This window comes from Felis catus, chromosome X (genome assembly GCF_018350175.1).
Source record: "Felis catus isolate Fca126 chromosome X, F.catus_Fca126_mat1.0, whole genome shotgun sequence".
NCBI classification, from domain to species: Eukaryota; Metazoa; Chordata; class Mammalia; order Carnivora; family Felidae; genus Felis; species Felis catus.
In genome coordinates, this window is record NC_058386.1 from 53,757,699 (window position 1) to 53,776,518 (window position 18,820).

At 36.9% G+C, this 18,820-nt stretch overlaps 1 protein-coding gene across 1 annotated transcript in view; it reads right to left on the minus strand.

The window, feature by feature from the left end:
• Nucleotides 1–18,820, minus strand: part of EDA2R (ectodysplasin A2 receptor) — a 75,023-nt gene that overhangs the window by 8,365 nt on the left and 47,838 nt on the right. Inside the window, 2 exon segments of the mRNA XM_045050909.1 lie at nt 684–767; nt 1,297–1,486. Coding sequence (XP_044906844.1) covers nt 684–767; nt 1,297–1,486 — 274 coding nt within the window.

An 18,820-nucleotide genomic window follows, 5' to 3' on the forward strand; every position in this document is an offset into this window, starting at 1 on the left:
ATAAGAGTGAAACCATATGGTATCTGTCTTTCTCTGTATGGCTTATTTCACTTAGCATCACACTCTCCAGTTCCATCCACGTTGCTACAAAAGGCCATATTTCATTTTTTCTCATTGCCACGTAATATTCCATTGTGTATATAAACCACAATTTCTTTATCCATTCATCAGTTGATGGACATTTAGGCTCTTTCCATCATTTGGCTATTGTTGAGAGTGCTGCTATGAACATTGGGGTACAGGTGGCCCTATGCATCAGTACTCCTGTATCCCTTGGATAAATCCCTAGCAGTGCTATTGCTGGGTCATAGGGTAGACTTTTCTATTACTAAGCAGTAGAGATTCCTATAAACCTCATTATCATCTACAAATATACAAATGTTATAACTTATAAAGTGTTTTCTCAATATATTAATTTATTAGACCTGGGCAGCCATCCAATAAGGTATGAAGAATGGTGATTATCATGATTTACATTCTTTTCAGATGATGTGAAGAAGGTTGTGCATCTGCACAATATATTGTGAAACAATATATATTGTGAAATAAGAATTCAAATCTGATCCCTTACCAATCTGTTCTACAGGAAAGAGTACGACAGGATAGGGGAAGTCTTTACTATCCCATCTTGATACTACTCAATGGGTTGGAGAGAAAACTGGGGAAAAGAACTGGATACATGCACTGAACCTCATAGGTGGGTGTCTGTTTTGTGCATGGGATACACTCTTGGTCTTGCAGTCCTCCAATGCGTCTTTTGGTAGAAACTATGGTCAGAGATATAAAGAAAGGCAAGGTAATAAAATGAGCAATGCACTTGGGCTGATCTTTACTGAGACCATAAACAGCTTCTAAAAGTCTTGCTTTCTTGGAAGCCAGAACCCATTCCCAACCTTCATTAATTATTTGCCTCTATGTCTGATTCTGAATCAAAGTACCAGATGCTCCACCTCTTTGCTCATTCACCACACCCTATAGCCAAAGGGAAATTAGTCTCATAAGAGAGGGAGCACTGCTTTGACATCCACTGTTTCATAACCTCTTTGAGGTCTACAGTGGGATTTACCTTGAATCTTGGGTCTTGGCTTCAACATGCCAGCATGATGAAAAAGTAGTTAAGTACTTATTTGTGGCTGACCATGCACTAGGCACTTTGTAGGTTGATCACAGGAAGACACTGCTTCTCCCTCATGGGAGCTTAAGTTCATCATGATATGGACCATTAGAATGCTTCAACTAGACTCTGGGAAAAGACCTCCAAAGAATATAAAGGTCCAGAAAAGCTTTCTCTCATACAGCAGTCTCACCTAGGCAGACAGTCCCCACAGACGGCATTAGAGGTAGCTGTGCAGTTGGCTTTTTGGATACAATTGATGACAGCACAGGTGATGCAAGTCTGACATCTATGGTGGCCCCAGCTGCTTTTGTATCTGCAGGGAGGGCAGACTGTGCAGTATGCATCTCCACCTTCTCCATAACCACAATCCTGTAGAGATATAGGAATCACTAACTTTGCTCTACAGAAACTTGGAAAGAAGATCAGCTACAGGAAAAGTGGACATTGTATACAAGAGTGCTTTACAAACTGCAAGTTGCAATGCATTTATGACTCATGCTAGTTTAAGACTAGCATCGAAAATTGGGAAAAAAGACAAAATAATGATATCAAATATCAAAGTGCTTGTACTAAAGCTAAGTATGAATCAGCATAGGCTAGGTTATGCTATGGAATAAACAAATCCTAAATCTCAGTGTCTTTTTTTGTTGTTCTTTTAAGAACAAAAGTTTATTTCTCACTCACACTATTTGCCTACCAGAGCTTTACTGGGAACTCTGCTTTACAATATTCTCACTGGGTTACACAGGGAGACAGGAACTTTATCTTTGTGTTGTCATGAGTGGAGCATCAGGGAAAAGAAAACATTGTGAATTGCCACTGGCTCTTACTTTCTTCCAGAAATAATCCATTTCACTTTGCTCACATGCCTTTGACATATCACCTGATCATTAGTAACTACAAAAAGTAAAAGAAAGTGAAATTCTACAATGTGCTAGGAGGTGGGGAGATAGAAAGATTTGACAAATAACTGCTTGTAATCATTACCTATACCTCAATATTGTTTTGTAAATTTTTTACAGATAAAATATATATAAGTATGTGTTAGATTGTGATGAAAAATTTATTCCTTACTCTTGGCAATGTTAAAAAAAAGTTTTAATGCCAATGATATAGAGGAGAGACGAGTGATCTAGCTGGCTCTTGTCTTAGGTCTGATATTGGCTTAGTGTGGCTCTAGCCATTTCTGAGCATTAGAGGCTCCAACATAGGACTAGGCTGAAGTGGATAGTGTCTAAATATTCTTCCAATTCTGACATTCTAATTTAGGTATGAGGCTTCTGCCTGATATGTCATAGTTCTTTCTCCAAGACACAACTCTAGTTATCAAGGGACATTAACTATTTGTTAATCGTGGTAGAAGCTGGTTGATTATTTGCCAAACTCATTCTTCTTCCTAAGAATACCTCTCGCCAACATTCCCTAATCTCACTGTAGTTAGGTGGGGCCATGTGCCTAATTTTTACCAAATGGAACACGTATAAAATGATATATGCCTCTACTAAGTGTTAAAGGAGTGCTTCAGTATAGACCCAATCTGTAAAGACTGGGAGAGGTATGTTTTTGTTTGTTTGTTTTCGTTTCTTTTAACTTCTGGCAATCAAGGAAATCTATCAAAATATTAGCTAACAATGATATAAATGAACACATATTAAGTGATCACATATGTAAAGGAATACAGTGACTTCAAAAATAGTTTGGAAGTGGGGTGCCTGGGTGGTTCAGTCAATTGAGCATCTGATCTCATGGTTATGGTTATGATCTCATGGTTCGTGAGTTTGAGCCCCTGTTGGGTTCTGTGTTGACAGCTCTGAGCCTGGAGTCTGCTTCAGATTCTGTGTCTACCCAACCCCTCTCTCTGGCCCTCCCTTCCTCATACTCTGAGTCTTTGTCTCTCAAAAATAAATAAATGTTAAAAAAATAGTTTCGAAAAACACCTAAATAAATGAACTTATATAGCCTTCAATGAATAAAATTTAAAAAGCTAAATGAAAGGAAGGAAAAAAGTCTGATTTCTAGTTACCAAATTATAATAAAAAATGACTAGTTTTGAACAAACAAAAAATGACAAGATATACAAAGAAACCCAAATGTTTTAATCATTTAAAAAAACAAATAAAATTGATGAAAAGTGTTTTTGAAGGAGTCCAGACATTGGACTTAGTAGCAATGACTGAAAGACTAAAATCTTAAATCTGTTCAAAGAAAACCATGAACTTTAAAAATCAGGAAATAAGTATGTGAACAAAATAATATTATCAAAATTATAAAAAGAAACAAGAAAGAAATTATAGAGGTGAAGATTAAGATAACTGAAATGAAAACTTCACTATAAGAGTTCAATAGCAGCTTTCAAAAGGTACATAAAAGAATGAGCAAACTTGAAGTCAGGACAGTTGAAATTATCAAGTTCTGGGGAACAGAAAAAACAAGGAAGGAAGAGAGTAAACAAAATCTAACAGACACCACCAAGTAGACTAACATACAATTGGGATTCCCAGAAGGAAAAGAGAGAGATAAAAGAGCAGAAAGAATATTTTAAGAGATAATGGCTGAAAACTTGCCAAATTTAATGAAAGACATGCATAAATACATCCACAATGTTCAACAAAATTTAAGTAGGAAAAATTCAGAGATCCATAATGAGACATATTACAAATAAGATGTAGACCTTTGGGGTTCAAAGTCCTTTGGCATCAGCATTACTTTGAGAGACATGGGAAGTACAGATCGCACTTTCAACAATAGCCAAATTATGGAAAGAGTCTAAATGCCCATGAACTGACAAATGGATAAAGAAGATGTGGTTTACATATACAATGCAATACTACTTGGCAATGAGAAAGAATGAAATCTGGCCATTTGCAGCAACATGGATGGAACTGGAGGGTATTATGTTAAGTGAAATAAGCCAGGCAGAGAAAGACAGATACCATATGTTTTCACTCATATGTGGATCTTGAGAAACTTAACAGAAGACCATGGGGAAGGGAAAGGGGGAAAAAAAAGTTACAGAGAGGGAGGGAGCCAAACTAAAAGAGGCTTTTAAGGACTGAGAACAAACTGAGGGCTGTTGGGAGGTGGGAGAGAGGGGAAAGTGAGTGATGGGCATGAAGGAGGGCACTTGTTGGGATGAGCACTAGGTGTTGTATGGAAACCAATTTGACAATACATTTTATATATATATATATATATATACATATATATATACACATATATATATGTATATATATATATGATGTAGATAGCCAAAGACATAGAAAAATATGCAGCAACACAGAAACAACTTGTCAAGTACAATGGATCACATTTTTTCTCAAAAAATTATGGAGGCTATGAAGCACCTGGGTGTATCAGTCAGTTAAGTGTCCAACTCTTGATTTTGTCTTAGGTCATTATCTCATGGTTCATGACTTTGAGCTCCATGTCAGGCTCTGCGCTGACAGCTGGGAGTCTGCTTGGGATTTTCTCCCTTCTTTCTCTCTACCTCTCCTCTGCTTATGCTTGCTCTCTCTCTCTTTCTCTCTCAAAATAAATAAATAAACATTTTAAAATGTTGCTGTCAGAGCAGATCCTGCTTTGGATCCTCTGTCCTCCTCTGTCTCTCTGTCTCTCTCTGTCTCTGTCTCTCTCAAGAATAAATAAAAAACGTTAAAAATTATTTTGAAAAAGATGATGTAGAGATGTCCAACAGGCACATAATAAATGTTCAACATCACTAATCATCAAGGAAATGGAAATCAAAACCACAATGATGTATTACCTCACACCAGTCAGATTGACTTTCATCAAAAAGAAAAAAATAACAAGTGTTGGCAAGAATGTGGAGAGAAGGGAACCCTCATATACTGTTGGTGGGAATGTAAATTGGTGCAACCATTATGGAAAACGGTATGGAGTTTCCTCAAAAAATTATAGATAGAAATATCATACAATCCAGCAATTCTACTTCTTTGTGGTTATCTGGAAGAAAATGAATACATCAATATGAAGAGAACTATGCACCCACTATGTTTGTTGCAACATTATTCACAATTGCCAAGCTATATGGCTTATGGAAGCAAACAATGTGTCTATCAACACATGAATAGATAAAGATGTGGTGTGTGTGTGTATCTGTGTGAGTGTGTATCCACACACACAATGGAATATTAATGATAAAAATAATGAAATATTATAATTTGCAACAACATGGATGGACCTAGAGTGTATTATGCTAAGTGAAATAAATCAGACAGAGAAAGCCAAATACAACATAGCTTCATTTTTATGTGGAATTGAAAACAAAACAAAACAAGTAAACAAAACCAAATGGAAAAAGACTCATAGATACAGGGAACAAACTGTTGGTTACCAGAGGGAGAGGGTTTGGTGGTGGGGGTAATAAGTGAAGTAGATTAAGAGGTACAAAATTCCAATTATAAAGTAAACAAGTCAAAGTGATGTTATGTACAGCATAGGGAATATAGTCAATAATATTGTAATAACTTTTTATAGTGACAGATGGTAAGTAGATTTTGTGAGTATCATTTCTTGATGTATAGAAATATTCAATTGCTATGGTTTACACCTGAAACTAATAAGCTAAATGATAGTATGTGAATTATACTTCAATAAAATTTTTAAAAAATTAAAAATAAAATTATATTGAATTACTATTTTTTTACTTATTAGATTGACAAAAATCTAAAAATATTGACAACAGAGTTGCTAAAGCTGTAGGGAAACAGGCATATTTTGGTGGTGATACAAAATGGCACAACCCTTCTATAGGGGGATTCGGCAATATCTAACAAAATTGCATAAATATTTACTCTTTAACCCAACAATTGCAAATTTAGAGGTCTATCATACAGATGCAATCACAAAAATACACAAAACTGTGTGCATAATTCTACTCATTGTAGCAGTATTTCCAATAGCAAAACTGTCTATCAAGAGGAGACTGGTTGAATAAACTGTGAAAGATATACAGTGGAGTAATTTGCAGGTATAAAAAGAATTGTGGACTATCGATATACAATGGAATGCAATGATCTCCTAGATATATTGCCAATTGAAAAATATTAAGGTAGTGGAAAGCGTGATATCATTTATCTAAAAGGTTGGTTAGGCAAGTCTGGTCACAGTTCACACACACACACACACACACACACTTTGGTTTATATTACAGAAATAAAAAAATAAAATGGTAAGTGATAAAACTAAAAAACAAAAACAAAACAACAACAACAGCAACAAAACAGGAGAGAAATTGCCTTTAAAGGTAAGTGAAAGAATAGGTGGGATAGGACAAAGATAGAAGTAAAAATTTGAGAGTATCCCTTGTTTTGTACTTTTGACCTTGGAATAATGTGTTTTTACATAATTATTAAACAAAATTAAATTTAGAAAAAAAATCCCTAAAAATTCAAGTTAAAAAATTAACCTAAAATGAGAGAGTTTGCAGATGGTGGCATAGTGTGAGGACCCTAGACTTTTCTGATCCCTTGAACACAGCTAGATAACTAGCAAATAATTCTAAATAGGCAATAAATTGACCTGAAGACTAATTGAACAAACTGTACAACTACAGGGGGGAGAAGAGGCCACTGTGAGGAAGGAAGGAAGTACAGAGATAATGGTTACAGAGAGAAAAGGATTACAGATGATGCAGAGTGGAGGGAGCTCTGGTCACAGAGAAAGGTGAAAGAGAGTGGAATGTACAAGGACATGCACAAGAAGAACAATTCCCCAAAGCCATTGGTTAGGAAAAAGACAGGGGCTGAATTTTGTGAGTTTTTTCAACCAGCAAGGCTCAAAGAACTGGTTTTAGAAGTCCTTGGGCTTGACTGGGATAGAGACTCTGAGGACGTTGTCCTAATCCTGGAGCAGAGGCAGGAAAACAACTCCGGAGCAGACTACATGATCTCAGGATCACCTAAGAGGCTCAGGGAGAGACGATTTGTATTTTTGGAGCATATCTGTGAGAGGTGGCATTGCTTCTCTAGGGATGAATGAACCAGAAGGCACCATTTCCCTCCTCTGCCCTTTAGCATATGCAGAGACACTGGCTGAGAGCAGCTAACCTGGAAACTGGCTATTTAGTCTGCTTGCTCCAAACCAACACCCCTAAACTCTTGCATGACTGCCTTTCTGGATCAAACCTGTATCAGTCCCAGGGCAACGAGACACTTTCAGGATACCAGTGTGGGTCCCTGCCACACCATGTCCCTGAAGTTTGGAATTTTAAAGTCAGGAGCCCTGGCTACAGTACAGCCCAAGTTGTGCTGCTCTACTCCAAGTAGGCAAGTGAACCAGAGACAATGTGAAATCAGCAATATGAAAAATTCCTGTGATGCACAAAGAAACATATTTGCTCCTCTGAAAGTGTTTCCTTAAGAGCAGAAAGCAAAGACTTCCTTCTCCAGGGACAAAGGAGCAGGCTGGTACCATTTCCCTCCCCTGACCCTCAGCAACAAACAACTTCAGTAAATAGCACAATCCCAACACTGGTGGGCTAAAGGGCTTACACCAAGATCCACCACCTGCACTCTGCTTGTACTGCTTTTCTTTTTTTTAATTAATTAATTTTATTTTTTTAACATTTATTTATTTTTGAGAGTCAGAGAGAGGCAGAGCATGAGCAGGGGAGAGGGAGAGAGAGGGAGATATAGAATCTGAAGCAGGCTCCAGGATCTAAGCTATTTGTTAGCACAGAGCCTGATGCAGGGCTCGAACTCATGAACTATGAGACCATTACCTGAGCTGAAGTCGGACGCTCAAATGACTGAGCCACCCAGGCACCCCTGCACTGCTTTTCTATAGCAAGTGTGCCTAATGACCAGCATAGCAGATGCCTCCCACAAAACACCAGCACAAAACCCTGCAGGAACTATGTCTACTGATCATAGAGTTCTGTAAAATTTCAGTTCTAGTGGAAATAGCATGAGGCCTCTTTTAACAAGGAGACCAGAGCACACTTAGAACTTGCCATACTATGGCCAAGATCAAAACACTCCTTAGGGCAAGAAAGAGAAATTCTGCATAGGACTTACCTGAGAGATACAACAGCCAAAACACAGCAGGTGAGTGCATACAGAGACACTTCCTGAGTGCCAGGACCTGGACATTATAACCTCTTCTTTATAAAGTTATTACTCTTAGGAACAGGAAAAATAACAGCCTTTCCTAACACAGAGAAGAAGACAGAGACCTAGACAAAATGCCAAGATGGAAAATTTCATCCCAAAAGAAAACGTCATGGCCAGTAATCAAAACAGATATAATAAATATACCTGATCCAGAATTTAAGCAATACCCGTAAGGATACTCACTAGGCTTGAGAAAAGCATGGAAGACTTCAGGGAGACCCTTATTGCAAAGATAAGAGGTAAAGAAATCAGTCCAAAATGAAAAAGGCAATAACTGAGATTAGAAACTGACTGAATGTAGGGGCACCTGGGGGGCTCAGTCAGTTAAGTGTCCGACTTTAGCTCAGATCATGACCTCACGGTTGGTGACTTCGAGTCCTGCATTGGGCTCCATGCTGACAACTCAGAGCCTGGAGCCTGCTTTGGATTCTTTGTCTCCCTCCCTCTGCCCCTCCCCTCACTCAAAAATAAATAAAACATTAAAAAAAATTTAAAAAACAAACTGATGAATGTAATGACCACAAGGATGAAAGAAGCAGAGGAACTGATAAGTGATATAGAAGATAGAATTATGGAAAGTAATGAAGCTAAACAAAAAATAAGAAAAATTTGGATCATGAAAGTACACTTAGGGAACTCAGTGACTCCTTCAAACTTAATAACATTTGTATTACAGGAATCCCAGAAGAAAAGAGAGAAAAAAGCAGCTAAACAGTTTATTTGAGGTAATTATAACTAAAAAATTCCATAACCTCCTGAAGGAAACATATATCCAAATCTAGGAAGCACAAATAACTTCCATCCAGATCAACAAAAGCAGGCCAATACCAAGGCATACTATAGTTAAATTTTCAAAATATTGTGATACAGAAAGAAAAAAAAACAACTTAAAGCAGCAAGACAAAAGAAGTCCCAAACAAGGTAAGGCCAATAGATTAACAGCAGATCTTTCCACAGAAACTTGGCAAGTCAGAAGGGAGTGGCATGATATATTCAAGGAGCTGAATGGGAAAAAATATGCAGCCAAGAATGCCCTATTCAGCAAGTCTATCATGCAAAATAAAAAAGAGAGATAAAGAGTTTCCCACACAAACAAAAACTAAAGGAATTTGTGACCACTAAACCAGCCCTGCAAGAAATTTTTTAAAAATATTTACTTATTTTTTGGGAGAGCACACAGAGGGACAGAAGACCTTAAGTGGGCTCTGTGCTGACACGCTGACAGCATCAAGTCTGATGTGTGGCTCAAATTCATGAACCATGAGATCATGACCTGAGCCGAAGTCAGACACTCAACCAGCTGAGACACCCAGGTGCCCCAGCCCTGCAAGAATTATTAAAGGGGGGTCTTTGAGTGGGAAGGAAAGACAAAAAATAACAAAGACTAGAAAGGAACAAAGAAAATCCCCAGAAACAGTAAGACAACTAATAAAATGGCATGAAATACTTATAATCAGTAATTATATTGATGTAAATGATGAAATGTTACAATAAAAAGACACAGGGAGTCAGAATGGATAAAAAAAGACCCATCTATATGATGCCTACAATAAACTCATTTTAGATGTAATGATACCTGCAGATTGAAAGAGAGGGAATGGAGAAATATTTACCCTGAAAATTGATGTCAAAAGATAGCTGGAGTAGCAAAACTTATATCAGAAAAATGAGATTTTAAACCAAAGACTGTAACAAGAGATAAAGGGGACTATCCAAAAAGAAGATATAACAATTGTAAATATTTATGTTCCTGACATGAAAACACCAAAATATATAAAACAAGTAATAGCAAGCATAAAGGAACTCACTGATAATAATCCAACAATAATAGTAGGGGGATTCAACACCCCACTTAGAGCAATGGACAGATAATCTTAGCAGAAACGCAATAAGGAAACGATGGCTTTGAAAGACACGCTGGACTGCATTTACTCAACAGATATATTCATAGTATTTCATCCTAAAGCAGCAGAATACACTCTTCAAATGTACATGGGACATTCTCCAGAATATATCATATCCTACCTCACAAATCAGACTTCAACAAATACAAAAAGATTGAGATCATACCATGCCTGCTTTATTTTATTTAATTTTTAATGTTTATTTATTTTTGAGAGAGAGAGACAGAGTGTGAGTGGGGGAGGGGCAAAGAAAGGGAGACAGAATCCAAAGCAGCTACAGCCTCTGAGCTGTCAGCACATAGCCCAATGCAGGGCTCGACCCCGTGAACTGTGAGATCATGGCCTGAGCCAAAGTCAGATGCCTAACCAACTGAGTCACCCAGTGCCCCACCATGCATGCTTTATGACCACAATGCTAGGGAAATTGAAGTCAAACAGAAGAAAAAAAATGGAAGGACCATAAATACATGGAGGTTAAAAGAACATGCTGTTGGGGTGCTGAGGTGGCTCAATTATTTAAGCATCTGCTTTTGCCTTAAGTCATGATTTCATGATTCATGAATTTTAGCCCCACATTGGGCTCTCTGCTGTCAGCAGAGCCTGCTTTGGATCCTATGTCCACACTCTCTCTGCCTCTTCCCTGCTCATGCTCTTTCTCTCTCTCAAAAATAAATAAGAAAAATAATTTTAAAAAATTCTGCTAAAGAATGAATGAGTCAAGAAGAAAATGAAAGAAGAAATAAAAAAATAATTACATGAAACCAAATGAACATGAAAACACCACAGTCCAAAACAACTGAGAAGGAGCAAAATTGTTCCTAGGAGGGAATTATACAGCATTATAGGTCTACTTCAAGAAGCAAGAAAAATCTCAAATAAACCAGCCTTACATTTCAAAGAGCTAAAAAAGAAAAACAAATGAGGTCTAAAGGCAGCAGAAAAATGGAAAAAAATAAAGATTAGAGCAGCAATAAATGAAATAGAAGCAAAACACATGGTAGAACTGATCAATAAAACTAAGAGCTGATTCTTCAGAATAAAATAATAAAAGTGATAAACCTCTACACTGACTTATCAAAAAGAAAGATAAAGGACCCAAATAGATAAAATCACAAATGAGAAAGCACAAATAATAACCAACATGACAGAAATACCAACAAGTAAAAGAAAATATTATGAAAAATTATATGCCACCAAAGCAGACGATCTGGAAGAATTCAATAAATTCCTAGATATGTATAAACTACCAAAGTTGAAAAAAGAAGAAATAGAAAACTTGAATAGACTGATAACCATCAAAGAGTGTAAATCAGTAATCAAAATTCTCCCAAAAAACAAAAGTTCAGGGTTAGGTGGTTTCACAGGGTAATTCTACCAAACATTTAAGGAAAATTTAATACTTTTTTTTCAAAATAGTCCAAAAATAGAAATGGAAAGAAAAATTTCAAACTCACTTCATAAGGCTCTTATTACCTTCATTCCAAAACCAGTGAAGTCTCCACTAACAGAGAGAACTAACTACAGGCCAATATCCCCGATTAAAATGAAGGTAAAAATTCTCAAAAAAATACTAGCCAATTGAATCCAACAATATATTAAAAGAATCATTCACCGCTATCAAATGGGATTTACTCCTGGGCTGCAAGGTCGGTTCAATATTTGCAAATCAAACAACATGATATGCCACATTAATAAAAGAAACAATAAGAACCATATGTTCCTTTCAATAGATGCAGAAAAAGCCTTTGACAAAGTACAATACCCATTCATGATAAAAACTCTCAACAAAGTAGTTTGAAAGGGAACACACCTCAACATCATAAAGTCCATATACAAAACCCCTACAGATATCATCCTCAATGAGGAAAAATTGAGATCTTTTCCTCCACATTCAGGAGCAAGATAGGGTTGTCCACTCACCACTGGAAGTCCTAGTCACAGCAAACAGACAACAAAAAGAAATATAAGGCATCCAAATTGGTAAGGAAGAAGCCAAACACTACTTATAGATGACATGGTACTCTATATAGAAAATGTTAAAGACTCTACCAAAAAAAAAAATGCCAGAACTGATACATGAATTGAGTAGAGTTGCAGGATATAAAATCAACATACAGAAATCTGTTGCATACAGATATTGGTGTCACATACACCAGTAATGAAGCAGCAGAAAGAGACATCAAGGAATCGATCACTTTTACAATTGCACCAAAAACCATAAGGTAGTTGGGAATAAACCTAACCAAAGAGGTAAAATATTTGTACACTGAAAACTACAAAACACTGATGAAAGAAGGTGAAGATGACACAAAAAATGGGAAAACACTCCATGCTCATGGATTGGAAGAACAAATATAATTAAAATATTTATATTACCCAAAGCAATCTACACATTCAATTCAATCCCTATCAAAATACCACAAACATTTTTCACAGAACTCAAACAATCCTAAAATTTGTATGGGACCACAAAAAAAAATAGCCAAAGCAACCTTCAAAAAGAAAAGCAAAGCGGGAGACATCACAATTCTGGACTTTAAGTTATATTACAAAACTGTAGTGATGAAAACCCTATGGTACTGGCACAGAAAAAGACACATAGATCAATGGAACAGAAGAGTTATCCTATAAATGGACACACAACTATCTAGTCAACTAATCTTCAGCAAAGCAAGAAAGAATATCCAATGGAAAAAAGACAGTCCCTGCAGCAAATGTGGATGGAAAAGCTGGGCAGCAACATGCAAAAGAATGAAACTGGACCACTTTTTTACACCATACAAAAAATAAATTCAAAATTGTTGAAAGACCTAAATGTGAGACAGAAAACCATCAAAATCCTAGAGGAGAACACAGGCAGCAACCTTTTTGACATTGGCTATAGTAAGTTACTAGATATAGGTCTTGAGTCAAGGGAAACAAAACCAAACATGAACTATTGGGACTTCATCAAGATAAAAAGATTTTGCACAGTGAAGGAAATAATCAACAAATCTAAAAGAAAACTTTTGGAATGGGAGAAGATATTTGCAAATGGCATATCTGATAAAAGTTTAGTATCCAAAATATATATATAAATTATCAAAAACACACAAAAAAACAAACAATCCAGTTAAGCAATAGGCAGAAGACTTGAGCAGACGTTTTGTTTTCCAGAGAAGATATACAGATGGCTAACATTCATATGAAAAGATGCTCAATATCACTCATCATCAGGGAAATACAAATCAAAACTACAATGAGATATCACTTCACTCCAGTCAGAAAGGCTAAAATTAACAACTCAGGAAACAACAGACAGGTTTTGGCAAAGGTACAGAGAAAGGGAACTCTTTTACACTGCTTTTGGGAATGCAGGTGGTGCAGCCACTCTGGAAAATAGTATGGAGTTTCCTCAAAAAGTTAAAAATAGAACTACCCTACAATCCAGCAATTTCATTAGTAGCTATCTATCCAAACGTTACAAGGATACTGATTCAAAGGGGGTACATGTATCCCAATGTTAAGCTGTATTATGAAAAATAGCAAAATTATGGAAAAAGTCCAAATGGATAAAGAACATGTAGTATACATACAACAGAATGTTAATAAGCTATAAAATAGAATCAAATCTTGTCATTTGCAAAGATGTGGATGGAGCTAGCAAGTAGTAAGCTAAATGAAATAAGTCTGTCAGAGAAAGACAAGTACTATATGATTTCACTCATATGTGGAATTAATGAACCAAAACAAATGAACATGGTGGAGGGAAATACAGGCAAACTAGAATACAAACTAGTAACTTAGAAAACAAACTGAGAGTTGTTAGAGGGCAGGTGGGCTGGAAATTGCATTAAATGGGTGACAGGAATTAAGGAGGGCATTTGTTGTGATGAACACAGGGTGTTGTATGTCAGTCATAAATCACTAAATTCTACACCTTAAACTAATATTATATTGTATATTAACAAATTAGAATTTAATAAGCAACTTGGAAAAAATAAAATGAATGATAGAGTGGGGTGGAGAGGAAGAGGTATAGAGATAGAGAATATGAATGAATATACTGTCATCATGCCTGGCATTAGTAAGTCCCAAATGAGGATTAGGTATTTTCTTTCAGGAGGAAAGTTTTTATATTATCAAAAGCACTGGAATCAGAAGACATGAACCTGACATCACTTATTCACTTACTGGGAAGGGAATGATGGGAGTTAGCTAGTGTTTACTGACAATTAACCATGTGTCAGCTACTTCTCAATATACTAATTCAGAATATATTATTGATCAACTACTATGTGCTAGGATGCTATTATGTATGTTATGTCCTGATAATTAAATTAATAAAACAAAAATTCCTTTCATGTACTTATATTCTTGTTTATTCTTCATAAATTTCTGTAAGGTGTGTATTGTCATTTATGTTTCACAAATAAGCAAATATGGGGCACAAATGTTGTGTCATGAATGGTCTCTCCTGGGAAGCTTCTTCCCTGTTACCCTGAGTCTCCTCATCCACAATTAGAGACACCAGGCCACAGGGGTACTGTCCAGAGGGATCTCAAAGACATAAGTGCCCAGTCCAAGAAGCTCCTTTGTCCTGTGGGTCTGATATTCTTCTTCTCCACCTACAGACAAGTTGTCATGGTGCACTGGCAAATGATATCCTATAACAGCAAGCAGTCTGACCTGGGATGTGTTCTTCCTCTCTACAACTGAGAGACTTCCTTTTTCAAGAGAAGCAACAGTTTCCTGGCCCAGAGAAATTCTTATACTCCTCAGGCAGCACCAGGAAAGAGTAGTGAGGGCCACAGTAGCACAAAATAAACCACATAGACCAAAGTCATACTATAAAACCATATAGACCAAAGTCATACTATAAAGATCATGAAAATCACATTCTCATTACAACCATATTCACAAAAGTAAGCCAAGACAGGTATGCTAAACCTAAACAAGTGATCATCTCCTAAAATAAAAGATTTAAATAGAACACTTGGTCTCTTAGCAATTATGAAAATATCCAAGAGATATTTTTTTAATTTTTTTAATGTTTATTTATTTTTGAGACAGAGACAGACAGAGCATAAACGGGGAAGCGTCAGAGAGAGGGAGACACAGAATCTGAAACAGGCTCCAGGCTCTGAGCTGTCAGCACAGAGCCCGACGCGGGGCTCAAACTCATGGACTGCGAGATCATGACCTGAGCTGAAGTCGGACGCTTAACCGACTGAGCCACCCAGGCGCCCCTCCAAGAGATATTTTTAAAAACATCTCTTATCATAACAAGAATTAGGAAAATTCCACGAATGAGAAAAGGCAATCAACTGACACCAACACTTAAATAAATCAGATGTTGGAATTATCTAACAAGTATTTTAAAGTAGTCACCATACAAATGCTTCAGTCAGCAATTACAAATTATCTTGCAATAAAATAATTATTAGAAAATATCAGCAAGAAATTACAAAATATTTTTCACATAGAAACTGTGAAAAGAAAAAAAAAGTTGAAATATAAATTAAAAACTCCCTGAATGGGCTAAATAGCATAGAGGAACTAACAGATGAAAGAATCACTGAACTTGAGTACAAAGCAATAGAATTTATGCAAAATGAACAGGAAGGAAACAGACTGAAAATACAATGGACCTGTGGGAAGATAAAAAAAATCATTAAACAATTATATTATCAGAGTCTCATGAAAATAAAAACAAAATAATATATTTCTGAAAAAGTTTTCAAAGAAATAAAGACTGAAAACCACAAATTTGGTAAAAGACCTACAGATTCAAGAGGGTGAGCAAAACCCAAGTAGAATAAATTCAAATAAATGTATACCAGTAAGCATTAAAATGAAACTTCTGAAAACTAATGACAAAGGAGAAATCTTAGAAGTAGTCAGGAAAAAACATTACATTCGAAAGGCAACACCCATTGGAATGACCATGGATGGGTTTCTACTAAAGCCATGGAGACCAGAAGTAAGTAACCAACATTTTTCAAGTGATGAAAGAAAATAACTTACAAATGTAAATTCTATATCTATCAAAACTACCCTATGGGAATGAAGGGGAAAGAAAGACATTCTATGGCAAAGAAAAACTAAAATAATTTGTTATTTAAAAGTGGAGAAAGCAAAGAAAACTAAATGGAAGTAATGTTTTGATATTTAGAATGGTATTTTTTTCCAGTTTTATTGTGAAATAATTCACATTCATCACTGTATATGTTTAAGGCATACAGTATGATGATGGTCTGATTTACATATATTGTGAAATGATTACCACAATAGGTTCAGCTAATATCCATCTTCTCATATACATACAATAAAAAGAAAAGAAGAAAAAGTCTCCCCTTGTGATGAGAACTGTTAGGATTTACTCTTTTAACAACATTCCTGTATATTATGTAGCAGGGCTAGTTATAGTCATCACATTGCACATTATGTCCCTAAAACTTATATATCTTACAACTGAAAGTTTGTACCATTTGATCACCTTTATTCACCCCCCTCCCATATTGACTCTGGTAACCATAAGTCTGATCTATTTTTCCATGAATTTTTGTTTTGTTTTAGATTCCACATGTAAGTGATATTATACAGGATTTTTTCTCTGTCAGACTTGTTTCACTTAGCATAATGCCTTCAATGTCCATCCATGTTGTTGTAAATGGTAGGGTTTTCTCATTATTTATGGCTTAATAATATCTCATTATGTATGTATGTAATAATACATCATTATGTATGTATGTATTTCTCTCTCCCTGTGTGTGTGTGTGTGTGTGTGTGCGTGAACCACAATGTCTTTATTTATTCACTCATACATGAAGAGTTAAGTTGTTTTCACGTCTTGACTATTGTAAATAATGATGCTATGACCATGGGGGTGCAGATATCTTTTCAAGTTAGTGTTTTTTTTTCTTTTAACCTTTGGATATATTCCCAGAAATGGAATCGCTGAATTATATGGTTGTTCTATTTTTAAATTTTTGAGGATCCTCCATAATGTTTTCCAATGGCTGTACCAATTTACAATTCCATCAAAATTTCAGAAAGTTTATATATACACACACACACACACACATATATATATATATATATATATATATATATATATAATGGCCTTTCTAACATGTGTAAGGTGATATTTTACTGTGGTTTTATCTGCATTTCCATGACTAGTGATGTTGATCATTTTTCATGTACCTGTTGGAATTTCTTCTTTGGGGAAATGTCTGTTCAATTTCTTTGCCCATTTTTTAATTGGACTATTTGTTATTATGCTATTGAGTTGTATGAATTTTCATATGTTTAGTATATTAATCCCTTATGAGATATATGATTTATAAATATATTTTTCCCATTCTGTAGGTTGTCTTTTCACTTTGTTGATGGTTTATTTTGCTGTGCAGAGGCTTTTATGTTTGATATGGTCCCACTTGTTTATTTGTGGTGGTTGTTGCTTGTGCTTTAGGTGCAATATTAAACAAAATCACTACCAATACCCATTCATGACATTTTGTTCCTATGTTTTCTTCTAGATTATTTATGGCTTCAGATCTTACATTTAAGTCTTTTATTTATTTAAAGTTAATTTTTGTGAGTAGTTCAAGATATGGGTTGAGTTTAATTCTTATCAATGTAAATAATACAATTATCCCAGCATCATTTATTGAAGAGACTGTCTTTTCTCCATTGAGTCTCCTGTCCCCTTTGTCAAATATTAGTTGACTATATGCTTGGGTTTATTTCTGGGATCTTGATTTTGTTCGATTGGTCTATGTGTCTGCATTTATGGCAGTACCATACTGTTTTGATGACTACAGATATATGGTATAGCTTGAAATCAAGAAGTGTGATTTGGCTACCCTATAGAAGATGGCGGCTTAGGAGGACGCTGGGCTCACGGCGCGTCCTGCTGATCACTTAGATTCCACCTACACCTGCCTAAATAACCCAGAAAACCGCCAGAGGATTAGCAGAACGGAGTCGCTGGAGCCAAACGCAGACAAGAGGCCCACGGAAGAAGGTAGGAAGGGCGGTGAGGCGGTGCGCGCTCCACGGACTGGCGGGAGGGAGCCGGGGCGGAGGGGCGGCTCGCTGGCCAAGCAGAGCCCCCGAGTCTGGCTTGCAAAAGCGGAGGGGCCTGACGGACTGTGTTCCCACAACAAGCGCGACTTAGCGTCTGGGAGGTCATAAGTTAACAGCTCTGCTCCGAAAGCGGGAAGGCTGGAGGACAAAGGGAGGGAGAGCTGCTGAGCCCCCTGAAAACAGAGCTCAGTTTGGTGGGGAACAAAGGCGCTCGCCAGCGCCATCTCTCCCGCCCATCCCCCAGCCAAAATCCCAAAGAGAACCAGTTCCTGCCAGGGAACTTGCTTCCTCCCCACAAACACCCAACTCTGTGCTTCTGCGGAGCCAAAACTCTGGCAGTGGATCGGACTCCCTCCCGCTGCCACAGGGCCCCTTCTGAAGTGGATCACCTAAGGAGAAGCGATCTAAGCCTGCCCCTCCTGCCCCTGTGCACCTTGCCTACCCACCCCAGCTAATACGCCAGATCCCCAGCATCACAAGCCTGGCAGTGTGCAAGTAGCCCAGACGGGCCACACCACCCCACAGTGAATCCCACCCCTAGGAGAGGGGAAGAGAAGGCACACACCAGTCTGACTGTGGCCCCAGCTGTGGGC